The sequence below is a fragment of the Aristolochia californica genome, unplaced genomic scaffold (genome assembly GCF_029961685.1).
Source record: "Aristolochia californica isolate CCGP_79_NKW_82.1479 unplaced genomic scaffold, dmAriCali1.0.hap1 SCAF_9, whole genome shotgun sequence".
Classification (NCBI taxonomy): domain Eukaryota; kingdom Viridiplantae; phylum Streptophyta; class Magnoliopsida; order Piperales; family Aristolochiaceae; genus Aristolochia; species Aristolochia californica.
This window is the reverse complement of record NW_027182290.1, coordinates 32,332,231-32,360,111: the sequence shown is the minus strand read 5'-3', so window position 1 is coordinate 32,360,111 and position 27,881 is coordinate 32,332,231. Positions and strand designations below refer to the sequence as shown.

Sequence of the window (27,881 nt, the reverse complement as noted above, 5' to 3'; positions counted from 1 at the left end):
AAGTATAACCCCGGTTGACAGCACGAAGAATCCCGTCCATGGTAACAGCAACAGGGGGTGGAGGCCGGGGGTGCCTGAGGCAATCGATTAAGCGATGCACAAAATCGTAAGCTGGGCGACACCGGAGGACGATGAGAGCTAACTGTGTGATCGCCGCTCCCGTGAACGTGACTATGGCGAGAGGCTCCATTCTTTTGCTTCCTCCCTTCGCCGCTGTAGAATGGGCAAGCAGGAGCTCCGGCGATTGTTCGCGCACATTATATTGGAAGACAACAACAAGCGTTTTTTACGTTTTTAGCGGAATTCCTCTCTCTCTCTCTCTCTCTCTCTTTGAAGTTTTAACAGTGAGAACAACGGCGGTTGTGGTCTTCATTAATCAGACTCGGTTGTTACACTAGTTTTGTATGGTTATTATTATTTTATTATTATTATTATTATTATTAAAATTTGAATTTATAAAATATATATAAAACCAAATAAGTTTGTAGAGTAGACGAGAGTCGAGATGGAGAGGGTAGGAATGTAATTGTATTTTTTTTTAATTATCTTACGGTAATAATATGCTCATAGGTTGGCCAGCGAGGGCAGGCTCTTCATTCAAAGTGAGGATCACGAACCCTTCCCCGCCTCTGTTACCCCGAAAACCCCTTCATAAACCCTAGCTCGGCTCATCTCCCGCGTCTCCCCCTCCCCAAGTCTACTCCTTTTTTAATTTTCACCACCGTCTCTTGTTGCTCTTTTCGCTTCTCCCTTCTCCGGCGAAGGAAAAAACCTAAACAGACTTCAGTTATCGAAGGGGAGAGACAAAAAGAGCAGGATCCAAAATGTCTTTGTCAAAGAGTTCGAAAATGCTTCAGTACATTAACTACCGCATGCGGGTGACTATCCAAGATGGGCGACAACTCGTTGGGAAGTTCATGGCGTTCGATCGTCACATGAATCTAGTTCTTGGTGACTGCGAGGAGTTCCGCCGCCTGCCACCCGCTAAGGGCGCTAAAAAGAGTGAAGAGCGCGAGGATCGCCGCACACTCGGTCTCGTACTCCTTCGCGGCGAGGAGGTCGTCTCCATGACCGTGGAGGGACCACCTCCACCAGAGGAATCGCGTGCCAAGGCTGTCTCCGCCGCTGCCGTTGCTGGACCCGGCATCGGTCGGGCGGCCGGCAGGGGTATCCCAACTGCACCGTTCGTCCAAGCTCAGCCTGGTCTCGCGGGTCCTGTACGTGGCGTTGGAGGACCTGCTCCTGGCATGATGCAGCCCCAGCACTTACGCCCACCGGTTGCTCAGCTCTCTGCCCCGCCGGTGACCTACCCACCCAACATGCGCCCACCTGGGCAGATGCCTCCATTCCCACCTCCGATGGCGCGAGGCCCGCCTCCTCCGGGACCTGGGCAGTTCCCTGTCAGACCAGGAGGAGCTCCACCAGGGCCTTATCCTCCGCAATTTGGTCAGAGGCCAATGGTTCCACCTCCTGGAATGATGCGGGGTCCTCCTCCTCCGCCCAGGCCAGGGATGGTGGCCCCTCCACCACCAAGGCCAGGCATGCCTCCTCCGCCTGGAGGCGCTGTTCCCGTTTATGGCCCTCCCCGACCTGGAATGCCTCCACCAAACCAGCAACAACCTCCTCAAAATCAACAGCAATGATTGGGTAAGTCCTTGCGACCTATTCGAAAAAATTTCAATGAGTATTTTGGATACTCTTTTTTGTTTCATCCAAGTTTTGTTATAACATTTCCAATTTGCTGGAGGTTGGTCATCTATGAGCTTGGTATTCACTGATCGTCCTAGCCACACAAAATTACTGTTCAATTTCTCACTTCTGGTTCAGGAACGCGTCTGATTGTAACCAGAGAAAGGAACTGGCTGTAGCATACAAATTTTTTGATATGTTTGACATACGTCTTACAGTACATATTTGTCTTAGCATTATTAGAAAACTGAAAGTGTATTTTGAAGTTTTGGTTGAGTCAACAAGCTCAAAAAAAAAAAAAAAAGTTTTGGTTGAGTCAGCCAGAAGCATCTATTTATAGTTTTCAGCTTGTGTGTGGAAAGGTGATGCCTCTGCTTTTCTTTGGCAAAACCATATCCAGGCAATAGCTTCGTTTGATTTTTTATACTGTTCTATTTGTAACTACATGTCAAAACCTCGTGGTTAGATGAATTTTGAGACACATCCAATATTTATACTTTTTAAAGACCACTTGACCTTTAATAGTCCAGGATCTATGCCTTGATGCTCTTCTCTCCATTTGAACTGCAAATAATTGCCATCATAATCTTGAGCTGTACCATGATGCATTCACTTTTGTTTGGTCATTGTATCAGTCAGCCATTTCTAATATGATTTGCTTTTTTGGATATTGGTTACATATACATGCAAGATGCCCCGCCCATGTGTGAGACTTGGAATTGGACATAGCATTATGAAATCCTTCCCGATAGAATTTCAAGTAATCCATTATTCGATGAAATTTTGGTATTCTCATTTATCAAAGTGGGACTATTATAATCCTGGGTCAAGGAATTGGCTTTCCACTACCAAACAAATCGGTCTTTTGGTATGTATTAGCTAGGTGTATAACAATTGGTATCAAAGTGGGCACCACGTTGCGAGTTCGAATCTTGGCGTGAGCGATCTTGTCGTCCTAGACGTGGTTACCATGTAACAGTGGGCCAGCGTTGCTAGAGTTAGGCCGCCGTGGTCGTCGGCTCATAACGGTAGTGGTATTGTTATGAGCCTGGGTTAAGTATTTGGCTTTCTGCTACTAAACAAATCGGTCTTTTTGTATGTACTGGCTAGGTGCATAATAGGGACTTTAGATACAAATTTGGCTGCTAAAGAAAACAATGGAAAGAAACATGCTCTCTTTAGTAGGTTAGGATGTTAGGTATGATAAGGAAGATCAACAATCAACATGGTGCCAGACTACATCCACATTATCGTTAATAGCTTTCTGGTTATTAGAATATTTTTTTGAGAGAAGACACATTTCATTAAGACCTGAAGGTAAGAACAGGAAAATTTAGTGGACTTGGTGTTTGGAAATGCAGCACTGACATTCATATTTATGTCATTTTAAAGGCTCACACTGAAGTCTTATAATCAATATGCTTGAAGGTTTTAGTCAAACCATCATGGTTCCGAAATGTGAACTCAATCAGGGTTATTTGGTCGAACCATTGGCTGAATATCTATGTTCTCTTTTTGTTGACATAGGATTTGATCTTCATAGGCACCAAGAACAAGAACATTGAAAAAAAAAAGGCTTGATGAGGGTTATTTTTCAAAAGAAGAGGATTCAGAAAAAAGGGTACAGTTCACTACAGGCAAGGTTCGGTGTCTGAATGTTGATCTTGGAAACTCATCTTTGAGTCTTCCTTAAGGTTTGCTATATTCAGTATTATGTCACTGTGGTTGTGACTGGAATATGGGTTATGCAGATTTTGTGTCAGGACAGTTGTTCTTTTTGTACTGAAACTTTGCAAAATGTTATTTTATTCATTTTTGGCACATGTGGGAGGGGTGTATCTTAGCGGAGAATTAAAAAAACCATCCAATTTGTTAAATCATGGTTGTCCATATTTTATAAAAATTATTTAGGGCAGGGATGGGTTAATTATTTTAACTTGTGGGGCTAAGGATGGGTTTCCTTTGAAAAATCTATTCAAGGTTGGGTTGGGGATCGGTTTAGCCCTAAAAACCTGTACAGACCTGACCTGGTGTACTATAAACATATGTTTTATTTTATAATAGTACTCCTTATGTTACTTTATATGCTAGAGTAAAGGAGTGGAAGAAAGAGGTGAGAGGCAAGGTTCTCAGGGACTTGGGGTTCATGGAGATGGGGCGATACGGGATGGTGAGGCAGGGATGGGGTTTGAAATCCAACCTTGTCATGGGTTTTTGTGGGGTGGGTTGGGTGGATAGAATCGGCTTTGGGCTGACCTGTTGTCATTCCCTGTTATTAGTAAGGAGAACAATCGGTCAGGGTAAAGGTTGGATTTGGGGAAAGCTTACCGACCTCGTCTGGCCAAGCCACCTGCTAAATTCTTTCCTGTGAAAACCCATGATGGGGATGGATTTTCAACCCCTTCCCTATTCAGCTAACCTGTCCTTTAACTCTGTCTCTACAAACCTCTCTTTGTTTTACTTTTTTCTGTCACTTAATGTCTAATAAGGGGTATTATAGTAAGATAAAACATTTATTAATGTGTACCCTGGGTTGAGTAGGGTTTTTAGGCTTGATCCCATCCTTGATTTCCCATGGGTTTTTTAGAAGAAAAAAATGTTCTGGCCCTGCAAGGTAAAATAAGTAAACCGTCATTGCCTTAAGTGGGTTAGATTGTGGGGGATTCCCATTCAAACTTTCCCTGTTGCCATCACTAATTTTTAGTGATGATGTAGAATTAGATTATTTCATCTGGGCATGTGTTACCTTGATTCCTTTTCTTGGATGCTTCAAAACAGAGTCTGATGTTTGTGTTTGTATTTAATTACTACTTTGCATCTCGTTATTTGAAAGCAGTGACAGTAAGAAAAGGCAATGTTGCAAGAACTGGATTGGCTGTTGAACTGATGAATTTGTTCCTGTTCAACCTGATTCAACAGGCTCATTCACGTTTGAACCAGATGTATCACCAGGAAGATATTTGGTGAAGACAAACAAAAAACAGGGATTTGGAAACCTATGAGTGTGCAATTTGGAAGATTTATGTATATTATTGGAAATATCAGCAAGGGAAGTTGAGGAGTGAGGAAAAAGCTAGCACTGAAGGTGGATAATGTTAGAATGGAAAAAAGAAGAGGGAAGAAGCTCTTGCAAAAAATTAAGACACAGAGCAAGGCTAGAGCAGTGAACTCTGGAAATAGTTTTGAGAGATTCAGGTCTTAGTCAAGGAATTATTGATAGTCTTATACCAGTTACGTTGTCTTCATCTCTATTTTCATTGTTTATAGATCTTTTACAGGATAAACTTATCTTAAACACGATTCATAAGGTTTTTTTACTTTCTCAGTTTCTGATGCTGTACATATGGTTCTGAATGCATTTATGGAATTTTTGTAGTGGTATGGGGAAGAAGCTTGGATAGATTTTACAGAGATGGAAGAAGATATTGATTCATGACATTTTTTTCAAAAAAAAAAAAAAAAAAAAAAGAGAGAGATTCATGACAGTTGGGTGGAAGTGATATGGAACCTGCAAATTGTAGGAGCATGAATATGAGCAGTAAATAGGTCCATTGTGGGATTGGTAAGAGAGAAGTGGATGATTTGAAGGAAAAAGGTTAGATAAAATTTCTGTCATGTTTTTTTGGGGGGGTGTTCTACCTTCTCAATAGAAACTGCAGAAAAGGTAGGTGGAGGGTAATTTAAGATGTGTTTGATTAGCGTGTGGCTTTCTCATTTATATGCTTGGATAACAAATAGCACATGATACCTGCCAGCTGTGTAGTTTGTATTGAACTTCGGTTTTCTCCTTGTAGAAAGTGGCTAGAGTGAAAGAGACGGAAAAGCAATGTCCACAAGAGTGACGAAAATTTGATTGAAGTAATTGGTTTTATCGGCCATGTTAACTTGCTTTATAATTTTGTCAGTCTAATAAAGTTCTTGTGAATGCATGAACAATTTTATCAGTCTAATAAAGTTCTTGTGAATGCATGAAAGTTTCTATAATGATGGTGAATACTGGTCAACATGGATTCCGTAGTTCAATCCACTCAGTTATTGTATTTCAATACTATAATTATCTACATTTTCAAAAAAATATATGTATCCCTGATGTGCTCATACCTATCATTGAACTTTAAAGCCAAAGAAATTCATTACTTAAAGTGACAAAGATGTAATTCAAGCATTGCTTGATCAGTGGCCAATTTAAGAGGGTAATTTTTCAATTTTGATTGTCTATGTTATGGGTCATTTTTTTGTTTATTAATTTGTTGAGGTCAAATGCATCCAGGATCTATTTGGTCACTTGCAGTTCCAATTTTAAGAAGCTTGTTGGTCTCATTTCAAGCATTTCTTTTTATTTTTTGAATAATTGAGGTGTATCCTTCTCAGCGTCCCAAAACAACAATTAGGAAGGGCCTGCAATATTACATTTAAAACAGCTGAAATAAAACAGATCATAGTTGTCTGAATTGTGAGCTCCGTGAGTGTAGCACTCTCCTTTGTGAGGCTGTGTGCTAAGGCATTGGCCAATCTAGGAGTGTTAGAGCAGGTGATTGCTATGGTGACCGTTAGGTGTGCAAAGCTGTATCTGCTCGGCAAAAAACTCAATCCTTCTGAACGGCAGTGCATGTGATTACCTTAGCGGCAGCAGGGGACTTGGCAGGGTTATCCATTTTCTCCTATGCTCTTCAATGTAGTTGCTGAAGGCCTCACTAGTCTTTTCCGATTAGCCAGAGAGCTTGATTGGATCAGCCTGATTTTTTATGATGATAGAATTTATAACCTCATTGTCTAGTATGCTGAGAACATTGTCATCTTTGGAGAGGGATCATATCAGTACAAAAGATAGACCAGCACAAGACAACTCTATAAGATTCAATATGGAACACTCTTATATGCCTCACATGGCTTCTCATCTGGGCTCTTCCAGGAACTTATTTTGGTCTTCCTCTTTTTGTGGGTTGGCTTGACAAAAATTTATGGAATCTAGTCATTGAGAAGCTCATGGTGAGTTTCTCGATTTGGAAGGGGAGATTGCTCTGAAAGGCTGGCAGACTTACTCTGATTTAAGTCTTGCCTTTATGGCATACCTTCCTTTCTACTTCCTCTCCTTCCTTCATTGTTCTGCGGTAGTTGAGAATCACATTGAAAGAATTATGCAAAAATTTCTTTAGAAAGGTATTGCTGTAGGCTTTATATTGGTCCGAGATTTGCAAGCCTAAAACAAATATGGCCTCGGTATTAGATCAATTTGCTCCACCACTAGGCTCTTCTTTCTAAGTGATGTGGAAGCTGAACAATTGGTACAACTAATTCGACAACACTGGAGCTTCAGGCACTAAGACATATCATATTGATCTTTCGAAGCAGATTTCATGGGCAATCTCACATTGTAGCATTCTCCCTAGCTAGAGAATCAGCAAGAACAGCAAAGCCGTTGACATGCATCCATTTACAAACAACAAGGTGAGATAAATCCCGAATTTCAAAAAAGGTAGGCCTATGTCACCAAGTGCTCTTTCAATAAAATTGCTCCTTTCCTCAAAAAAAAAAAAAAAATGTGGTTCTTGCTAACCTTGTTAGACATGGTTTCCCAATCTACTGAATCAACTTTTGACTTGACCACGCTGACTCAGATTTGGGAGGAGGTTGGACTTGCCCCACTCAGACTACTCTGACTCCAGATTTCGGAGTTCTGTGATCTATCCAACTTGGGCCACCTGACCTGACTTGGGCAACCTGATCTGGGTTTTCAGGTGTCTGAGTTGTTTTCTGATTCCGGCTTGGGAAACCTTGTGTTAGAGTCATTACATGTTTCCTCATCTTTGATACATGATCCTTATTCGTCTCCTCGTCAAATTACCCTTCAACTTTTCTTCATCACTTCTATTCATGTCAGCCTCAACTTCTACTTCTTTTTGGTGTAACTAAAAACTGCAAGTCTGTCCTCTCTTTTACATTTGTATTTGATGAAAAGCCTTGGTAAGGTCCTATCAGCAAATTAATCAGCTTCTTTTTGAGTAACTCTGGTGACCAATTGCTTCTGGTCTGACATTGTCTATCTCATGCTGGAAATTACCTGAAAATAATTTTTTTGGGTGCTATGGCATTATGGCAAAAATACCATCATCAACAAGCTTAACATGGATGATTTGTGATTCAGTTCTGTGCTTGGAACACTATTTCATCCTTGGTTCACATTACTTGTATTGAATATTCCTTGAGTTCCTAAAAAAAAAAATCAGTGTGTAATTTACTAAGATGATTTTTTTTTCATGATTTTAATACAACCTTCTTTTAGATTCTTTTTAATCCAACATTTTGTTCGGTTGAAAGTTTTTATCAATCCAACATGATTTTCATAAAATATGTCTCAAATTGATTGAAGTTCTCTCTAAGTTTTTTTTTTCCAAAGCTTCTTGGCAATAATAATCATGGTCATTCTTCAGACATTTATTATTGGTATCATCTGTTGTTTTTCCCCATTAAAGTTAACATTATTAATTGCTTACTGCATATATCTATTCCCATTTGCATAGGCTTTTAGCAAAAGCCAAATGATGTTGACCCCATTTATTGGCTTTGTTTGGGTAGAGCTTGGGATGGAGACCTCCACTCACTTTTCAACAATCTCTTGATTTATGGGAAGTTGCCTTTGTTATAATATCTACGACTTCATCACCCTTGACTTGAAGCCATATTTTTTATTTTTTTTCTGGAGTAGGCTTTTAGTGAAATTATATGTACCGTGCTATACATCTTGAGTTTTGCCATGTCCTCCATGAAATAACCTCATTCTAATTTATTCAATATTTTTATGAAAATGGTCTCTTGAGGTGACTATCCAGCTATAATGCTGAATGGGCTTTCCTTCTACGCATTATTCATGGTGTACAGTTTGTTCTTTGAGTTTGAATATTTTGTGAAGTTTCTGTTCCTTGGTAGAACTTTTTAATTCTCTAAACTAGTCCTCCTTGATACTGAGTACGTGCAGTTGTTTCACTACTTGCTAGAGCTAGTCCTAAATTGAAAATTTCTGTACTTGGAGGCAGAAGTAAGAAACAGTGCTAGATTGCTGTTTGAGTGTACTGTAAATGTTCTAGATGTGAAATGTTTTACTTCTACTAAGTGATCCCTGATCAGTGCAAAATTTAGTATATGTTGACCTCTTCAATGTAAAATATGATGATCACTTCGGCATGAAATTTTGCCTTGGATTTCTTACTTCAACAGTCCATTGGGATTGCCACCAGCTGGTTGCTCCGCTTATTATGACTATTTTGCTTTATACAAATGTATTATTGTTTTAAATCAGGAGTAATCTCTGTGATCTCTCCAAGTGTTGAAACTCACGCCTTAATGTTTTCTTAAAAAATTCACTCAGTTTGTCTTATTTTAGCATCTGATAGGTTGTGATGTAGGTACTTGAATATTGTATATATAAAAAATGTTTCGGAAGGCTCATCTAATAGAATGAGTTTTCTGGGTGGACGTGTTTGTCAGTGATGTAGGCCGTTATTGACATTTAGCATTTTTAGGGGATTAGGTACACCTTTTAGCTAACACTGCTGTAAAATGATTGTCCTTTTTTGAATTATTTTTTTAGTATAATCTTTTGTTTAATTGTACTTTCATAATGATATGTTTGATCTTTTTTTTTAATCCTAAATGAGTTATTGGAAGTTTTCAGTAATTGTTTTCTCTTTGGAGCTAGAAAAAGGTCTCTCTCTAGGCACTAATGCATGTAGTTAGTGTTCTTATAGAAACTTTGTTTTCTTTGGTTTCTTGTTTATTTAAAAGATGTACCAAATCTTTCATCGGATGGATTATACATTTTTCTTATTTCTTCTCTTCCATGGCCAGGTTTGCCTGGAGTGTTGGAGTGTCATCAGATTTTCAACTGCAAGAGCAATTTGCCCACTTTTTAGTGAAAGGAAGGCTCTTTTTTCAGGATGGCAGTTTTACTGTGAAGATAACTTTTCAGCTTGCTGAGGATTCTTGACAACTTTGTATTGAATATAGAGCCTAGGAAGTGAGATTGAAGGTTGTTGTACTGGAATTTGTGCTACTAACAGATTTTGTTTATCACATTAATTGTTGTCTCGAGTATATAAACTTATAGGCATCACTCCATTGCATCTGTCAAATTAAAAGCTCGAGTATTAAAACATCTATTGAGTCGTCTGCAAAGGCTAAGGGGATTTGCCAAGCTCCCCTCATTAGATCACAAATTATTTTCTTTGCCTTTGTTCTTGATTTTCTAATTTTTTTATTTCTTAAATTTCAATCCATTCTTGGTTTCTAGTGCTCTTCGTAGGAAATATGTATTCTGGAACCAGAGGTGGATTAATAAAACATTTTGATCAAGAGGGGACAAGAAGAAGGTAATTTCTGCATGCATGAAGCTTGTTAAAGTAATAAATAAGCCATGAAAGAAACTGAAAGTGGAATATAATACTCGTTATAGCGAGTGTTTTTGGTTTTTTGGCGTTGAATTCACATCACCAAGAGAAAACGAATTACCTTGTAATTCCACCTGAGAGTTGGAATTTCACTTTTTATCATTGTTTTGTTTAATCGAGGGGGAGGATCTCCTCTTACCCACTTCGGGAGGCCGATGTTTGGAGGAGACCCTCCCCCTTTCCAGAGAAAATTTAAATTTAAATTTCGCTACACTTACTGTAACATACGCTCGCCCCCCAGTACATTCCTTGGAGGATATACTTGCTGGGCATGAATTAAACCCTCTTGTTCTCTCTGAGATTAAAACTAATAAACGACTCCATGATTCGATGTAGAGAATGGTGTTTTGACATTTACATCGTCTCTCTCCGGCCACCCCGTCGGTCATAGGCGCAGGTCCGAGGCGCCGTCAATCAGTATTCAATTGACCTGCCCGACGCGTTTGTTGAGCTCTGCGATCTTCCCTACTCCCAGCACCGTTCCTTTTACTACTCGAAGTCGTTGATGCGCTAGAAAAGAGTGAGAGAATGGAAGACGGAGAGGAAGAGAAGAAGCAGACCATCTGGAGCTGGGGAGCTGGATCGGATGGTCAGCTTTCAACGGGCTCCCTTGACGACAAACTCCTCCCTCAATCACTTCGGCCTTTTCCGGCGACCCCTGTCATTCACATCGCCTGTGGTGGAGCTCATGCTATTGCACTCTGCGGTACTGACTGCTGAAGCTTTAAACCCTCGTTTTTCTTTGCTGTCAACATCTCCCTCAGGATTAAAACTTCTTCGCTTTCGAGAAATGGCTTTCCTTCTCATGATAGTGGACTTGGTTATCAACTTTCGTGGCTCGTCCAATCTGAAATCTGGATGAAAGCAAATTTACTGATTCCGCTTTTTTCCCAATCTCGATAGTAACATTACGTGGTCCCTTCTTGTGTATCATCTTTTAACAAATTACAGACCACTGCTTCACTATTTCTACTGAGTTGGTTTTGAAGTGAGACTTGGCAATTGGTGAATACTGTTTTATGACGGTGTTTCAGGTGGCAGGGTGCTAACATGGGGAAGGGGTACCGCGGGTCAACTTGGTCACGGAGATTCGGAGAACTGCTTATTTCCGAAGCCAGTAAAGTTCTTCGAAGGTCTTTTGATATCTCATGTCTCTGCTGGATGGAACCACTCTGGATTCGTTTCAGGTTACAAAGCGGCACTTCTCTGTTTTATATCTGTGACGCTCTCCTCGACTTAAAGTTCGTTTGCTTTGAGCTTCTTCTAGAAAATATGTAATCTGTGTTTTGGGACATTAATGTGGCTTTCGCTGTTGTATTACTTTTGTTTTAGATAACGGGAGTGTCTTCACTTGTGGAGATGGGTCATTTGGTCAGCTCGGCCATGGAGAGTATCTATCACAGCATTCTCCGGTGCGAGTTTCGTTTTTTGCTTTAAAATTTGTGCAGCAAATAGCGTGTGGAATGCGTCATACACTTGTCCTAGAGAAAGGTACTCATTTTTGAATGTTTGCTAATTAGGATACTAGTTGTAACTCTACTTGTATGTATACAATTTCATTATTTGTTAATGTTCCCAACTAGAACAGATTTTGAAAATTTCTTTTTGTTTTCTGTTTTGAATGACAAAACTATCTCCTCGTGAGGTGAGGAAGTATCAACATAACCTGAAACTTGGCCATGCCACCAGGTGCTATCAGTCTCCTTTTTTATAACAAGTATATACTTCAGTAGCTTGCTGACAGTTATGATTCAAGACCCACTTCATTAAACTTTTAGATAATAACTATCAACTTCAATAGTTAGCTTACAGTTTTTTATCCAGGATCAACTGTTACTAGTATCCAGGTAATTCAAACTGGAGCTCATATTCCTTTTGTAAGAAGATCCTAGTAATATATTGAGATACCTCAGGTATAGGGTTAGAAGTCCTATAGCCCATGAACGGTGCATGTGATAGAGGACCATATCATTTCCAATCAATGCCTTGTGCATGTGAATCGCATCTGAAATTGTTGAACTGGAACTTCCACTCGAAGAGGCTTGCATGCCCTGTACAAGGTACATGATATCTCAAATCTGCTCTTTCAATAGATCATTTACTAACTTCACAAGATGCTATAATCTCCACAAGCAAACAAGCAACCACCTATTACAGAGCTGCCTTGTTTTGCTATTATGAATTTTAAATAGGGATTGGTCGTCCCTATACATTTAAGAATGTGATGAATTGTGTCCAAAGATAGAAGCTGTACACATTTTTGTTGAAATCTAATGGTTTTGTGTTCAATTGCAACTAATAGTCATAACACAGTAATGATATTAGTTACGGGTGAAGATAAAGCTTATTAAAAGATCAAGTGACTTGTTTGATGTAGGTCCTTCAAATGTTTCAGTTTATGGGTTTGGATTGGGACGACGTGGTCAGATTGGTCTTTCTACAGATAAGACCAGGAGGTCATTCAATGTTCCTCAAGTTATTAGTGGATTTGAAGAATGTGAAATAGTTAGTATTCATGCTAATGGGGATCATAGTGCTGCTTTGTGTGGTAAGTGTTGGGGTGTTAGCTGATAAGATTTGCTTCATAATTGGATGTTATAATGTTGCCCTAACTGCTAATTTTTCATCAGATAATGGGTATTTGTACACTTGGGGCAGAGGATTCAGTGGTAGTTCAGATGTTCACATTCCTCAGCATTTATTTACACCCTTGAAATTCTCTCAAGTTGCTGTTGGATGGAATCATGCCTTGCTATTAACAGGTAAATATACTTTTATTTTTTTGGAAATAGAGGTGAATATACTTTTGAATAATACCTTCCTCCTTTTCCTTGATAGTTTTTGATGAATTCCATTTGTCAACTTACAGTTGATGGGGCAGTTTTCATGCTTGGTGGTGTCCAGCATGGGATGCTTGCCCAACCTCAGCTAGAGAGCAGGTCCGAGCAAGCTGCTTTCAAATATCTTCCATCGACTAGCTCATCGGGTAAGTCCTTTGTCGATTCCAAGGACAGAAGAAATATATAATAAGGTTGAATACATACAATTAGGTTCACAAGAAAAAGCACAGAAGCTAGGGAGGAGGCAAAGAGAGGTTTCTGCTGCTATATTAGATAAAATGTCAACCTCTAGTTTTGCTATCCTGAACTCATGTTTCTATCTAATGCTAAGGAGTAACACCTGCTAGAATTTACACACAACTCCAGCCCTACTATCATGGAGACATGTTACCACTTATTTGAAAATGTAGAGGTTTTCTAATAGTTCTTGTGCTAAGCACAATAATTACTTAGTTCTTCTAGGAATGCTATTGTGTGCATGTGAAATAAAACAATAAAGTTTGTGGCAAAGCAGATTGGGATTTTCCATTGAAGAACTAGTCTTGGTGGAGGTTTATTTATTCATTTTTTTCTCAAATAAATAGTAGTCTCAAAAATCCAAGTTTTCTCTGGCTTAGTTTTAACTAAATTTTGGCGGCTTCAAGAGAAAATTGTTTTTCATTGATAAAATAAGAAGTGTGTGTTCTTCTATCTCTACTTAGCATTCTTAATTATAAGTTACCATTCATAAACAAGAAACTTTTACTTTCAAGGTAATTACCGTTGGTTATTTAGGAAAGGGTCTTAGCAATCTTAGGTTTCTAGAACTCGTGGTATCGATCGCTTATTCCACCTAAATGGCTGTCTGTGGACTTCCATGATAGCTTTAAATGTTGGGGGCTTAGCTTAATGGTTACATGGTGGAAGTTCATCTTTATGTGTGTATTTAGAAGCAAACAGAATTCCACTCTTAAATGGATTTTAGAAAAACCTGGAACGAAAGACACATTAAGCCTTGTCTTCTTTCCTTTATTGTTGCATTTTCATGCCTTGACTTTATCTTCCATCGAGAACAACAGCTTATTTTCTTTCGTCAGTCATCTTCAGTAGATTTTGTTTGTTAGCCAACCAAAAGTGGTAGCTGGTTGTGTTTTAGAGAGCTTACCTAACTGATATATGAGAATCTACTGCTTATTTGGAAGTTTGTAGATCACCAGTTTTAGTTGAAGTACCTGGGCTTGTCGGGAAGAAAGTCCGACTCATTTCAGCCGGTGCAGAGCATTCTGCTGTAGTAACAGGTAAAGATTAAAGTTAATTCTTTTGGTAATGCATTTGGCAAATGGTAGTCTGAGAAAATGATGTTGCCGAGTACAGAGGATGGACTAATAATGACCTGGGGATGGGGAGAGCACGGGCAGCTGGGTTTGGGGAATACACTTGATCAGACGAGTCCTCAAACGGTTCCTTTTGGAGATTCTCCACCCAGCCCTTACACAGAATTACATGTCTACTGCGGGAGTGGGTTTACCTATGCTGTAAGGTCTGTTTCTAAACATTCTCAGTAGGTGAATGGATCTTTGGTATATTTTTACACATATTGGAGTTTGGTAGGCGGAGGTATCAAATTCCAACCTAGTTGTTTCAGATTTTTTTTTTTTAGCAGTGATGCGAGTACTTTGAGAGTTGGTTGATTTTGTTTGTAAATTTTTTGAACGTATTTGCAATCAACGGATATATTGATAGAGATAAAAGACGATAAAGATGAAGATAAGAGAGATATTGGTAGGTGCTGATAGAATCTTATAGATAAATTCCTGCGAGTAAATTGAATATGGAGCATGTGAACGTACAAGTAAGCAATAGCCTGGGAGAGAGACCGATGGAAGCGATTCACGGGTATACAACTTAACCCCGATCCAAAGCTTTTGGAGCAACAATGCATGACAATCTTGTGTATCCTCACAGATTGGGCACATTTTTATTTAATGCATTCACACTGACCTGCTTACTGCTGAAATGGGCATTGAAGAACACCAAAAGGCAACAGTGGAGAAGACAGAAATCTGCTAATGGCCTACTCACAATTTAGCATTTCTGCTGCTTCTCCAATTCATTTCCATTTAGGAAACAGCCTATTCATAATTAATACTTTTGTTGAACACTTTCTTGGCCCGAACATATAGGCTAGTAAATCTAAGTTACAGCAGAACATAATTAGCTTCTCCTAAAAAGGACTGCAGCGAGTGACCGCAGAACTTGCACAACACCCTTCACTGGTGCTCCAAAGGCTGCAAGGTTGGATGAAACAGCAACATCACAACAGGCTCGACTGATACTCTCGGTGGTTCCGGTGTCATTACAATCCTACAGATGCTTCTTCAAAATTTTCTCGGCATGCAGCCCTGGCTTTATTCTGAACTGATATTCATGCCACTGAATGTACGTGAGAGGCCATTCTGATCACTAAGTTTGTGGAACTCACATTCTATTGTTCGAGTGATCTTTTTTCCCTCAGGATCTGTCTCAGGAAAATCCACATGGAATGAACCATGTCTAATTGGTAGAACGGGCTCAAGATTCTTACATTGCTCCTTCACATAATTGTAAAGCTGTTGGTGAAAATTGTGGTTTAAGGAGAAGCAGTCGTTTGTTCCAAAGCTGGAATTCTTGGAAGACCCAGATCCCTCTCTTCTACAGAAGTGAGGGAGGGATGTGTAGTCCATTATCTACATTCATGTCAAATCAACAAAAATGTTAAGCATTACATGGAGTGAAGAGAAACGGAAGCGTAGAACATGATCAATGTACATCTTTTCTTATATATAAAAAGACAATGCAGTAAATAATAGGCAAATTTGCTACATATTAACACCTACTACTTAGGTTTAAATATAAAACAACAGACCAGAAGATGACATTTGACATAAAGAAGAGAATCCAGGTGAGAGTATGTGAAGCATTCAAAAAATCATAGCTAAAGTGAGAGTATGAGAAGCATAATATCAGGAATGTACAGACATTTTGAAATATTATGACGTATCTCCAACATACTTTGAATATGCAATGGTTTCAACGGTTTCTGGAACAACTCTTTCTTATACTGTCTAGGAACAATAGAAAACTGGCCGAAACTCTCTACATACAGTTGAATGTAGTTTGGATGAACAACAACAGAATCATGTACTAGAGATTGACCAACTTTAAACTAAAAGATGTGGAGACAGTTCAGGAAGAATTAACAGCAGTTTCAAGACTATAAAATGTAAAATTTATTGTGGGAGTTTGGGGCCGTACCAGGGGAAAAAACTTCTAAGAGGTTAAGCAAATCTTCTGAAGTTAACTACTAAAGACATGGTAGGATCTGAAGGGAGATGTTTTTTTTATCTTTTTTTTCCTTTACTGCAACGTTATCATACCATTCACAAGGACATTATTATTGACACTCTGTGGACAAAGAAAGCAATAGTTCCTCTTTCCCACCTTTGGTAGCAGCAATAGTACTAGATACAAAAGAAATAAATAACAATGGAACTCGCCTTTAACAACTCCTCTCTTCCATTTCCCTGGAGGACCTGCACTTTCCTCCTCGTCCTCTCTTGCAAAAGAGGCTTCACAACCTACAGAAGTATCAAGCTAGAATTCTAAGAGATGGACCAAAAACATCATTTCTTTTCGGTTAATTCATATAAAAGATGACAACTTCTCAACAAACAAAGAAAAATAGATGCAAACTAGATCTGAGACACCAGAACAGAAAGACAAGAAAAAACAAGTTGATGCGTGACATATGGAATTTCTGAAAATAAAAAGGGAAACTTACCTTCCAACAGGCTGAGAATATGTAAGGAGCATTAACTATGTAATAAGTATCTGTCTTCTCTGGATAGTTGAGATCATCAATGGTAGATATAACTGTAAGAAGCTGCATGCAAAAAACAGACATGCACCAACATGGTTGCAACAGGTTTAGCACACACAGGATAAGTAAAGTTGTCAATAGCACATAATCACTGAAAAAAAGTCCTACAGAAACCTGAGGTACTGTAGTTAAGATTAAAATATGGAACTGAGAATGGCCACTCCACCTAAGAATGCTACAAACTAGCATGAAAGAGGACCAAAATGCCCTTTGCAGTTTTAGAGCAAGAAAACAACAGCTAGAATGAGCACAGAACTGAAAATTATATCATGTTGCATGGGCTATATTTTGCACTGATAATGGAAAAACAATTCCAAAAAGTGTTACAGCAACTATTGGATTAATTAGCAATCAAAGAGCTTTTTAGCTTTGTTAACTAGCACAGAATTTTTATCCTAAAAACGTAAGACATGTGCACTACAAATATAAAGTTCTAATTACAAGACGAAATTAATGTGAAAGATAGCATAATCACGGCTTTTGCCAACAGTTTTCCTCCCCTTCATCACATTGAGTGCACCATTTTTTCACTTATCTGGTTATGGTTTCTTCAGTTATTTCAATTGATAGTTAAAATTGGATAAAATTTCAGTAAAACCAAACACTACCATAATGGTAGTTGAAGCAAATTCAGCAGACATCTTGTAACAAGTTCATAGCACTTGAACTCTGAAATTGATGCAGGACAAGGCGTGACGAGGTGCGAATTTTAATTGTCGTATGTGAATATCGATTAATTGCTGGAATTAGAAAGAGAAAGGAAGAAAATAGAGAGAAAGAAATAAGAATTGAAAATGAGAAATATGAGAATTGAGAAGTGTCTATTTCTGTCTGCGATAGACTTAAGTTCACCATATTTGTGTCTATTTTCTAGATAAGTTTTGTTCAAAGAATGACTACTATTGCAATCCCCATCACAAGTTTCAGATAATCATTTGGATTTTTTTAATGTGAGGAGAATAAGCAGGCCATGAGGACCGCTAAGAATATAAAATTATATTATTCTCTTCTAAGCTTGTTTTTTTTTAAATATTAGTTGGGACGATGACAACATTTTTAATCTACAGAAAAAATACTTCTCTTCAGGAAAGTGAAACATGAGAAATGTGAAATTCATCATAGTAACACTATCATGATGACTAGGAAAAAATCAGTGAACAAAGACTTAATTATGCATTTCAAAGGTCAGTTACTGCAAAAAGTACCTTTATTTGATTAAGAGCAGAAAATTTTAGGCCAGTCATATCCAACACCTTCACACACGTGCCAATATATCTCCCATACTTCTTAGTAGCTGAAGGCTAGTGAGGCACAAAAACTAATGTTAAGTAAAACACACAAAGGCAAATGCAACAAGCAGGAAAAGAAGTATACTCACCAAAACCACACAGTCACGGTATTCATTAATTTGAATGTGGGACTGCACATAATAGTGAACCTACATAAAAAAAGAAACAGCTAACGAATTATACAAGCACTGAAAAGAATGACATAATGCAAATTAGATTTTGAGAGCTAAGCCAAGAGATCCTAAAAGGTTATTTTATGATGTAGTAATTTGCTACACCACCTCCGGAAAGATAGCAATTTGCACACATCCGACTTTAACAAAGCCAAGTTCAAGAGAAAAAAGAGATCATACTTTCATCAAACATGGGACAGAGAAACCAGGTATTCATGCGGAAGACGTATGTGCACAAGCACTCATAAATGGTGTGCCACTCACACAAGAGATTAACAAGAGCCACAAGTAAAATAAAAGAGCTATTTTAGATACGATACGTTGCAAGAACCAACTATCACAGATTTGGAAGCCATTAACTTCTATTTATTATTAGACTTTCAAGTGTTAAAGCTAGAGAAATCTCAGTTTAACCTTCTCCAGGCGCTCTTTCATGCTGTTTTTGCATTGAATGGAGAAAATCTCATTGCAAGAGTTTTCAGCGCCACCAGCCTTTTCAATATCTACAATGATTCCTAGTAAACAAGAGGCTATGGTATTGTATCAATTCCACATATTGCAACAAACATGATTAATTATCATATTTCTGTCTATTTCTTATATTGTATTTAAAATTCAAGTTAGAGAGCTAGCTCATGCAGCTTTTCTGTTGAGCATGTTGAAATCCACCTCTTGCAAATTTTCTGCTCCAACAAGTGACATATCTCCCTTCTATAAACCAACATCTCCGCTTATTATGAATGGATGATACATATGAGGAAGGGTGAGTGCTAAATCCTCTTCCTGGTGTGATCAGTCCACATGCACTAATGAGGCTTATGGTTAAGTCCTTTTTAGTTAATTATGATGGACCATTTTGTTTTGAAAAGCCATTTCAGCCATTAAGCTACAAAAGCCATTTACATATCATTACTAGTCCCTTTGCGGTCCACAACTGAAGCAGGAGATATTTGGTTTAGAAGATGTTCAAGAAATGAACAATTTTCAATATGACTCATCAGATGAACAAGTTAAAATTCAATGCCTTTTACCTTTCTTCAAACTGATCATCCAGCACATACAGTATAAACCAAGTATTATTTTATTTGATTAGTAAATAACTTTAGAGTTCCAAAGGAAGTAAAGGAAAGTTGCAGTAATTCACAACCTGCTCAATGCAGAATACATCTGCTGCCAAGATATGCATGAATTCTTTTTCAGAGCGCGAATAGGGAATTTCAATCAAAGAGAAGATGCATAACAACTGACCCTCTCCAGAGAAAAGAGGGGAAAAGAAAAAATTATAAACAGGAAACAAAGAAAACAATTAAGGAAAACAGTGGAAATAGGTATGCATGAATTACCACCATTTCTGATCTTACGGACAATATCAATTGTCTACAATAATAATGACACTTCTATCCACCTAACATAGCAGAAAAAGGCAAGATCCTTACTGATGCTTTATCAAATGTGCTTTGGCCAACACCAACAGCAATGACAGGGAGACCCTGTAAACAAACACCAAGGTAGAAATATTTAAGCAGAAAGTGTATTATTACAGGAAGCTACACACAGGCCAGATTTTTCTTGCTTTGTATAAGATGGACTTCCAATCAAAATTGAACTAGCAGGCAGTGATCCTAGTGATGATGAAAGGCATAACTTAGTTGATATAACTTCCAAGTCAACTTAATGCAATTTCGAAACATAACATAATCAATAAGATGCTACTGCTGCTAGTAAATAAAATGTTTTTATAAATTTATGTTACTCTGATAAACTTCATATCAAATGGACCAAACTTGTTTACACTAGCAACAACAAAGTGGAGAGATGTACCTCTCTTGAGTATCCTGATAATCCTACAAGGTGTGAGTCACGTACTGCTCTATATACGTCAACAGGTACTATAGGTTTCTGGCATAGGAAAAGACCTTTTGTTAGAGCTGTAAATACTCAGATGTGTGACTGATCAATCTTCTAGGTTATTACAACAATACTCAACATTCCATATAAGATTATAAATTATTTCCATTCTGACACACATCTAACATCGTCTCAGACAAAAGATCAAGATCTACTACTACTGACAATCTAGCTCTTTTTTTTTTTTTTGTTCCCTGACCAAATTTATATTTCAGAATGGACTGATCAGATATTTAAATATCGTTCCTCTTGCATTTGTAGGTAGCAATGAAAATAGCCAAAAGTTACTACAGAAATCCATCATCATATATTTTATACAAAATCTGACTTGCATTGGTGAAATCTTAGTCTTGATTTACTTGAATTATCAATACAGGACTAGAGTAGGAGGCAGAATTCTTATAACATCACAAGCCACTTCTCTTTTGATAGGACATAGTAACTTCTCCAAGTTGATGATCCACTTGAGCATAACCTCTTTGACTTATCACATCTGAAATAACTAGATACCTCTACTTTACTGTGATGCAACATTCGAGAAAATGCCTCCTTACAGAAAAGGAAGCTTGAAGTATGCGGCAGAACACTGAAAGAATACATAAAATCAATTGCAGAAGCATATATATATATATATGTGTGTATATTGCTAACACCTATGTAACATGCATACATAAGCAGAATGCATTAAAATGGCTGCACATAAAGGACTTGGTCATCCAGATAACTCTATAAATTTGATATTTACGTCCTCAATAGACTCACCGCCAATATGGTATCAATTTCATTTTGCATCCTCCAATTTAAGCAATCAACTAACTGCAGTAGGACAACAACATGATTAGTGAAAAACAATGTAAAGAGACTGTTTCAGAGAGAGAGAGAGAGGTGGCAATTTACCATTTTATGTGATTTGCTAACATTCCAGTCTCTTGCCTTCAGAAAGCGTATTAATGTTTCAATTGGATACCCTTGATGCATATTCTGAAATCCAGTAAATTGATAGTTATACGGATGGATATCAAAATCAAATACATAACAATGCATAAATAAAAAAATAAAAATGATTTCCCACTGACAGGACCCACTCTAACCCCTTTCAAAAATATGACAGAAAAAAAGATAGATAAGGAAATCAAAAACTTAATTTAACAGCAGTAATAAAGAATAGCAGCAGATGCCAAGGACAAACTGGGTTCAGGATAATAATATTTCAAAATGGCCCTCCCTACATTCATCTTTCCTGTGGTGAGATCCAACACCTGTAATCTCTCTGAATTGACTAATAACAAAGTCATCCACCAATAAAAAATCATTCACACAAGAAAGATAGAAGTCCTGAGTCTATTCTCCCTTCTTCAAAAAGAAATAACTAGATAATTGGTGAAGAAAAAGGTTAGCATCTTCAATTCAGTTAATATATAATTCCGTTGTAGTTTTTTAACTACTTTGTCCACCTGCCTCAGGATAAAAAATATCTTACGCATAACTGCTTCATTTGCGCCGACTGGATGGTTGTTCGGGTAATATTATCAGAAAGGTCAAATAGCAAAAAAAAAAAAAAAAAAAAAAACAACCTGTTATAGGGTATCAATGAACTAAATTTTCAACGACGTTTCACGTCAAACAGATTTTCCTTCAGTTTCACTCGGTGTCTGAGATATGACTGAATCTAAAGCTAGTTACACCAAAGGCGCGAATTTGAAGAAGAAAGACCATCCTTACAAAGTTAGAACGTATTAGACCTTGCCAGCGCAGACAACAGTCACTTTGTGACAGATCAGAGAAATCCACAAAGGATCAGAAAAATTGCTGTCCGTTCTACCGAGTTAACTAAAAATTTGCATTAATCCCGAGGGAAGGACCCCCAAATCTAGAACAGATATCTGAACAACAAAAACCAGAAGATACAGATCGAAATCCAGATCTCACAAACACAAATTCAGACAAAATGGCAGAGATAAGAAACAATGTGAACCTCAAATGTCTTCTTCAACGGCTCATCCACTGCACCAAAAAAAAAAAAAAAAAAAAAAGCAGAACAACAATTCAGTAAAGCTTTACAAAGCAGAAACAGAAAAAAAAAAAAACACCATTCTTCAACAAAAACCCAGAATCGAGCTGACCTTGATCAATCAAACCTTTAAACTGCTTGACTGCATCCTGGGAAGCGATTCCCATATTCAGAAACTCAAATTACAGAGACGAGAAAGGTGGTTGGCGAAGTACCAGTTCTCTTGCTGGAGATCTCTCTTTCCCCTCTCAGGACAAAAAATAATTAACAAAGATCAAAAATTAGAAAAAGCTGAGGCGTAAAAGGAAAGGTCAAGAAAGGCGGGTGTTCTTGAGCTTTCCCCCCTCTGAAATTGAAGTCCGGCAATTCCTTTTGAAGTCACAAACCAAGTGACAGCAAAAAGAAAGAAAAAAACACAACTCAAAAAAGAGAAAAAAAAAAAAAAAAAAAACTGAAAGCAACAGCTGAGAAAAAGGACAACTTGTCCGTATGAATGGGGTCACGTGATTTTCCCTCATTTCCAATTATCTCCTAATTTCAAATAATTAATAGCAGATTCAAAACCTAAAGACAGATTAAATGAGTAGATTAAAACAAGGTTTTTCCCAGACCAAGCGGGTGGCATTTCCGTAATTTTAAAAAGACGACGGCCTGATGATAATTTCAAAAAAGCCACCAACTACAACGGAGAAAAATAAGAGAAACCACGCCGACAGGCGGTGGAAGACGCCTGCGCCGGACCATGTGACCATCCTACGGCTACTTTCGACAAGAAGGACGTCATTTATCATTTATTTTATGAATTATTTAATTAAAGGCACATAAATTTCAATTAATTAATCATTATTTTAACCCAATTTTTAATAAGATCCTGATTAATAAATTTAAATCTCGAGTGGATATTCCACTATTCCATTTCCAGGCCTTCCGTGACCGTCACAGCCACGGCTCGCCACTGTCGCCTTTTATCGACAGAATAATCTTACAAAAGGCAATAAAAGCTTTTGAATCTTACGCTTTGGTAGTATGCGTCACGCTTGTGTGACAGTTTGAGGGCGTAGTGAAAGGCGGAATATATGTAGGGTCTCTTTTTATGAAGATCTCCGAATCCAACAGGGAAAACGAGTTTTTAGTTAAAAACTTGCGAGTCATAACTCGATAACACGGCAAAGGAAATGCCTCTCCGAGACAAGCGTGTTTCGAGGTGCGTTCTGAGTCACCTTGCACTGTACGTTTAACCACTATCGTCTACTCCGATCTTTTGGCAGCCATTAGAACTAGAAAAACGAAAGATACAGAAACATGCTTTTGAAACTTGATTGTTGATATCTAACCTGGTTTAGTTCTAAACACGGTCTCGTATTGACGACGACTTTAAGAGGTCACTTGAATTCGACGAAAACCGGTCTGTCAGTGTCCTTTTTCGACGATGACCTTTGAATTGTTTGAAGGTCCAAATTTCTTCTGCTTTTTTTTGGCTCTGACGCAGTGACGCCGGCAGCCTACCATGATTTTCAATTCAAAACCCCATTAAAGTTTTAGCAGAAACGGCAAGCTATTAGACATCGCCACACAGGATTTGTTTCCCGTCAAGGAAAGGCTTCCAAAAAAGGCAAATAAAAGAATTTCTTAACTCAAACTGGGTTTCTCTTTCTCAATTGAAATCTGCCTAACATTGCGACAAAAATAGTCAACTCATCCCGGTACGCGCGGATCATCTGGAAAACTCCATCTAATCAGGAAGCGAAACCAAAATCGTAAACGACAGTATGCTTCCTGCCTCCGCGTAGCATCCTAGACTATAATTTGTATGAATAATTTCAACTTTATGTTGTCTGGACAAGTGGTTGTAATGGGTCTCCAGCATTTGATGAGGCATTCAACGAAAACAGACGTGTGGGGCTGCTGTGTGATTCAACTCTCAGGGATTCTCTGCTCCAGGCAACAATTCTCTGTCAGCTCTGTAGTTAAGAAATTCATAATCGCCTCGTATTTGTAGGAAATTCCTAAAAGTTTTTGGAAGAGGACAGGGGAATTGCCTGCGTGCCAAACCCGTCGGATCGGAGACTCGCGCTGTCTGGCCCCGCCATGGTGTCTCGGAGTACACGCAAAGATAAGCAAAGAAGACGTTTCAGGTTACGGGTCGGTTTTGCATCGAATTGAGCCGGTTCACAAGTAACTCGAAGTCTGCTCACGCTTGGTTCGGTTCAAGTTATCTCGATTTTGAAAGAACCCTAATTTACTATTTCTAAACGCGTGGAAACGTGGAGGTCGTGGCCACCTTTCAAATCCAAGGTTGACGCCTTGACGCGATTGATTTATTGTTGTAATTTTCTGAAAAAACACAGGTGTCACGTCTGGAACGATCAAAAAGGTCGAACGATTTTTTCTCTCTCGTTTTGTTTCTTTTAATTTCATATTATGGATTACTTGTTATTTGCTTTAAAACAAAATTTTCAATATTTTCATTCATATTGAACGGGAAAACTACCCCTTCACAAGAGTGGAGAGAACCACTCTCACAAATTTTAGATACATGCAATAAAATGTAATGTAAGAAGTATACCCTATTGCTTGATATACCATTATTGTTTACATCAGGAAATTATTCTAAATAACACAATATACCCTAATAATATTCTTGCGTGCTTATAATTCATACAAATATTTAAGAAAATACTGAATAAAAATACTTATCAAGTATCAAATTTATCGATTGTAATACAATACATGAGATTTAGATGCATGCAATAAAATGTAAAATGTAATGTAAGAAGTACACCGTATTGCTCAATATACCATTATCGTTTATGTCGGGAAATTATTCCAAATAACACAATTAGCCCTAATAATATTCTTGCGTGCTTATAATTCATACAAATATTTAAAAAAATACTGAATAAAAATACTCATCACGTATCAAATTTATCGATTGTAATACAATACATGAGATTTAGATGCATGCAATAAAATGTAAAATGTATTGAAAGAAGTACACCGTATTGCTCGATATACCATTATCGTTTACGTCGGGAAATTATTCCAAATAACACAAGACACCCTAATAATATTCTTGTGTGCTTATAATTCATACAAATATTTAAAAAAATACTGAATAAAAATACTTATCACGTATCAAATTTATCGATTGTAATACAATATATGAGATTTAGTTGCATGCAATAAAATGTAAAATGTAATGTAAGAAGTACACCGTATTGCTCGATATACCATTATCGTTTACGTCGGGAAATTATTCAAAATAGCACAAGATGCCCTAATAATATTCTTACGTGCTTATAATTCATACAAATATTAAAAAAATACTGAATAAAAATATTTATCACGTATCAAATTTATCGATCGTAATACAATACATGAGATTTAGATGTATGCAATAAAATGTAATGTAAGAAATACACATTATTGCTCTATATAATATTCCAAATAGTCTAAGATGCCCTAATAATATTCTTGCGTGCTTATAATTTATACAAATATTTTAGAAAATACTGAATAAAAATACTTATCGTGTTCGGATAGTAAACGGTGAAATCGAATATACCTTGGTATCTAAATTTCCGAAATTCATGAATAATTCAAAACAAGTACACAAAAATCTGTAGTTGCCTTATTTAATCAACGCCTCAAATGCTGGCTTGAAACTTGTTTTCGACGGAGACTGAATTAGTGGAAGGGATTCATTATGCCACGTGGACGGTGGCGATTCAGAAAATAGATTCTAGTATTTTTTTTAAAGTATTTGAAAAGTCAAACTGAATATGCTAAAAGCCAAAAACTCAGTCTCCGTGCTCCTTTGGCTGTATTAAAAATATCTCAGCGGAGTGGAGGCAGAGACAGCGGCAATTTCTGCGATCAGTCTCGCGGCGGATCTTTCTTCGTCAGTGAGTTGCCGGAGAATGGGCGAGATTTTTCCATTGCAGGACGATGTGGACGACGCTAAAAATCGTCATTGGTTTTCTCATTGGAGCGGAGAAAACGAGATAGAGGAGGGGTCGATCCAGCGTCGGCTTCCGCCGATCGAGGAGGAAATTGCAGAGGATGTGTATGTCGCAGTTGGGGACGACGGTTCTAGCGTCGCCGCACTCATGTGGGCTCTGAAGCACGTAGCGAAACCTACCTCCTCCGTCTATCTCATTCATATTTTTCCTGAAGTCCATCGCATACCTACTCCATGTAAGTCATTGATCTCACTCCCAAACTTCTCTTCATGTATCTAGTTCTTGAATCTGGAAGTTCTTCAATGGTCAGCGTAATCAAGTAACGAAGCTAAATAGATCACCGCCCTTACAGCATCAGAAGCTACATTAGCACTAGATCGTGCTGTTGTCTTGCTCCAATTTGGTCTAGATATTAAGGAATAATTCAAATCGTAGGGACAAAATTTACACTTTTGATTCGGTAATGAGTTCGTTTAAATATTTACTTCGGGTTAGTGGACAAATTTAAGACGTTGCCTTCTTCTCTCTGTCTGAATCCTGTTAACCATTTACCCAGACGACAACATGGACGATGATTTTTTCGTTTCGAGAGATGAATTGCTTCATAAAGCACAGACAGAAAATTTGACAACCGAGAAGCCAGGCAGCGGCTTTAATTTTTTATGTATTATAATAGACAAAACTAACTTCAATAAAACACTGTCGCTCAACCTTTGCCTCTTAATTTTGCGAATACTACTTTGTCAGCAGCCTCTCGTTTTTTATGAGCAAAAAAGTACTGTTCTAGATTATAATTATTCGTTTTTCACTGTTTAAACTTGTTTCCTTCTTCGTCGGATAAAGTGGGAAAGTTTCCGAAGAACCAAGTTAGAGCAGAGCAGGTGGAAGTTTACATGAACGAACAGAGACAGAAGAGAACTGCCATGTTACAGAAATTTCTCAACCTTTGTTCTGCATCCCAGGTGGGAAATTCTATTTAAGTCTCTTTTCAACTGGAGTTGGAAACCCACATTTGGAATTTATACCTATGATGGAAACCAAACCTGTATCTCAACCTTACAGGTGAATGTAGACACCATCCTCATAGAGAGTGACAATAATTCGAAAGCCATCCTCGACCTCATTCCCATTCTCAACGTACGAAAGCTAGTTCTGGGTACCACTAAACCCAGTTCCAGGTAAACCAGTGGCATTCATTTCATTCTAGTGTACAGCTTTTGCGCTTGTTTCAACAGAGTCTAACCCAATTACGGATTCTCCTCTTCTGTTGAGCATGTACAGGAAATTGAAGGAAGGAAATGGGACGGCGGAGCAAATACAGAAGAATGCACCGGAGTCTTGCGAGGTTAAGATCATATGCCATGGGGAAGAAGTGAGTGGAGAGATTGTTTCGTCTCCCTCATCGGCTGATTGTAGTAGCTCGAGTTTGGAGGAAAAGGAGAAGAACTCGACATACTGCACCTGCTTTAATTTTCAACCAAGTTAAACTGGATGAAGCCATTGGCAGTTGTAAGCTGTAACTGTTCTTTGTAGGATATAGCATAGTTATTGATGCTATGGAGCTGTTGTGCTTTTCTACTGTAATTACACAAGGTGAATGGTTGGTTCATCGTTAGCCATAGGGTTGATATTCGAAAACGAGTTTGTACAAAAAAGTTGTTCACAGT

The 27,881-nt window shown here is 38.1% G+C and overlaps 4 protein-coding genes across 4 annotated transcripts; 3 read left to right on the top strand and 1 right to left on the bottom strand.

Moving 5' to 3' along the window:
- The first annotated feature begins 585 nt into the window (after positions 1-585).
- LOC137941084 (uncharacterized) lies at positions 586-9,763 on the top strand. Its single transcript, XM_068786336.1, has 2 exons — positions 586-1,647; positions 9,535-9,763. Exon 1 carries the CDS (start codon positions 825-827, stop codon positions 1,641-1,643), a length of 819 nt encoding a protein of 272 aa, XP_068642437.1. The 5' UTR covers positions 586-824; the 3' UTR covers positions 1,644-1,647; positions 9,535-9,763.
- Positions 9,764-10,499: 736 nt separating this feature from the next.
- LOC137941936 (ultraviolet-B receptor UVR8) lies at positions 10,500-14,693 on the top strand. Its single transcript, XM_068787555.1, has 8 exons — positions 10,500-10,839; positions 11,168-11,320; positions 11,466-11,624; positions 12,511-12,681; positions 12,764-12,895; positions 13,003-13,119; positions 14,155-14,250; positions 14,327-14,693. Exons 1-8 carry the CDS (start codon positions 10,662-10,664, stop codon positions 14,515-14,517), a joined length of 1,197 nt encoding a protein of 398 aa, XP_068643656.1. The 5' UTR covers positions 10,500-10,661; the 3' UTR covers positions 14,518-14,693.
- A 208-nt stretch (positions 14,694-14,901) lies between these two features.
- LOC137941674 (phosphatidylinositol/phosphatidylcholine transfer protein SFH9-like) lies at positions 14,902-22,601 on the bottom strand. Its single transcript, XM_068787180.1, has 11 exons — positions 22,365-22,601; positions 22,217-22,245; positions 21,139-21,222; positions 21,004-21,057; positions 20,155-20,232; positions 19,770-19,823; positions 18,250-18,309; positions 18,077-18,172; positions 16,773-16,874; positions 16,489-16,569; positions 14,902-15,678 (listed from the first exon to the last, which is right to left on the bottom strand). The coding sequence occupies exons 1-11, from the start codon at positions 22,417-22,419 to the stop codon at positions 15,361-15,363; spliced, it is 1,011 nt and encodes a 336-aa protein (XP_068643281.1). The 5' UTR covers positions 22,420-22,601; the 3' UTR covers positions 14,902-15,360.
- Positions 22,602-26,088: 3,487 nt separating this feature from the next.
- On the top strand, positions 26,089-27,871 carry LOC137942123 (U-box domain-containing protein 33-like). The gene is made up of 4 exons (XM_068787808.1): positions 26,089-26,449; positions 27,058-27,176; positions 27,277-27,392; positions 27,496-27,871. The coding sequence occupies exons 1-4, from the start codon at positions 26,173-26,175 to the stop codon at positions 27,698-27,700; spliced, it is 717 nt and encodes a 238-aa protein (XP_068643909.1). The 5' UTR covers positions 26,089-26,172; the 3' UTR covers positions 27,701-27,871.
- The last annotated feature ends 10 nt before the right edge of the window (positions 27,872-27,881 follow it).

What these genes read in the sequence shown, in the direction of transcription:
- LOC137941674 (XM_068787180.1), bottom strand. Translation starts at nt 22,419, where the DNA reads ATGGGAATCGCTTCCCAGGATGCAGTCAAGCAGTTTAAAGGTTTGATT. An exon ending in TAAAGGTTTGATTGATCAAG is followed by an intron (nt 22,246 to 22,364) that starts GTCAGCTCGATT and finishes TTTTTGGTGCAG; the next exon opens with TGGATGAGCCGTTGAAGAAG. An exon ending in CTGCTCTTAATCAAATAAAG is followed by an intron (nt 16,875 to 18,076) that starts GTACTTTTTGCA and finishes TTTTGCATGCAG; the next exon opens with CTTCTTACAGTTATATCTAC.
- LOC137941084 (XM_068786336.1), top strand. Translation starts at nt 825, where the DNA reads ATGTCTTTGTCAAAGAGTTCGAAAATGCTTCAGTACATTAACTACCGC.
- LOC137941936 (XM_068787555.1), top strand. Translation starts at nt 10,662, where the DNA reads ATGGAAGACGGAGAGGAAGAGAAGAAGCAGACCATCTGGAGCTGGGGA. An exon ending in TCATAGTGCTGCTTTGTGTG is followed by an intron (nt 12,682 to 12,763) that starts GTAAGTGTTGGG and finishes ATTTTTCATCAG; the next exon opens with ATAATGGGTATTTGTACACT. An exon ending in GCATTCTGCTGTAGTAACAG is followed by an intron (nt 14,251 to 14,326) that starts GTAAAGATTAAA and finishes TGCCGAGTACAG; the next exon opens with AGGATGGACTAATAATGACC.
- LOC137942123 (XM_068787808.1), top strand. Translation starts at nt 26,173, where the DNA reads ATGGGCGAGATTTTTCCATTGCAGGACGATGTGGACGACGCTAAAAAT. An exon ending in ACCTTTGTTCTGCATCCCAG is followed by an intron (nt 27,177 to 27,276) that starts GTGGGAAATTCT and finishes TCAACCTTACAG; the next exon opens with GTGAATGTAGACACCATCCT. An exon ending in ACCACTAAACCCAGTTCCAG is followed by an intron (nt 27,393 to 27,495) that starts GTAAACCAGTGG and finishes GAGCATGTACAG; the next exon opens with GAAATTGAAGGAAGGAAATG.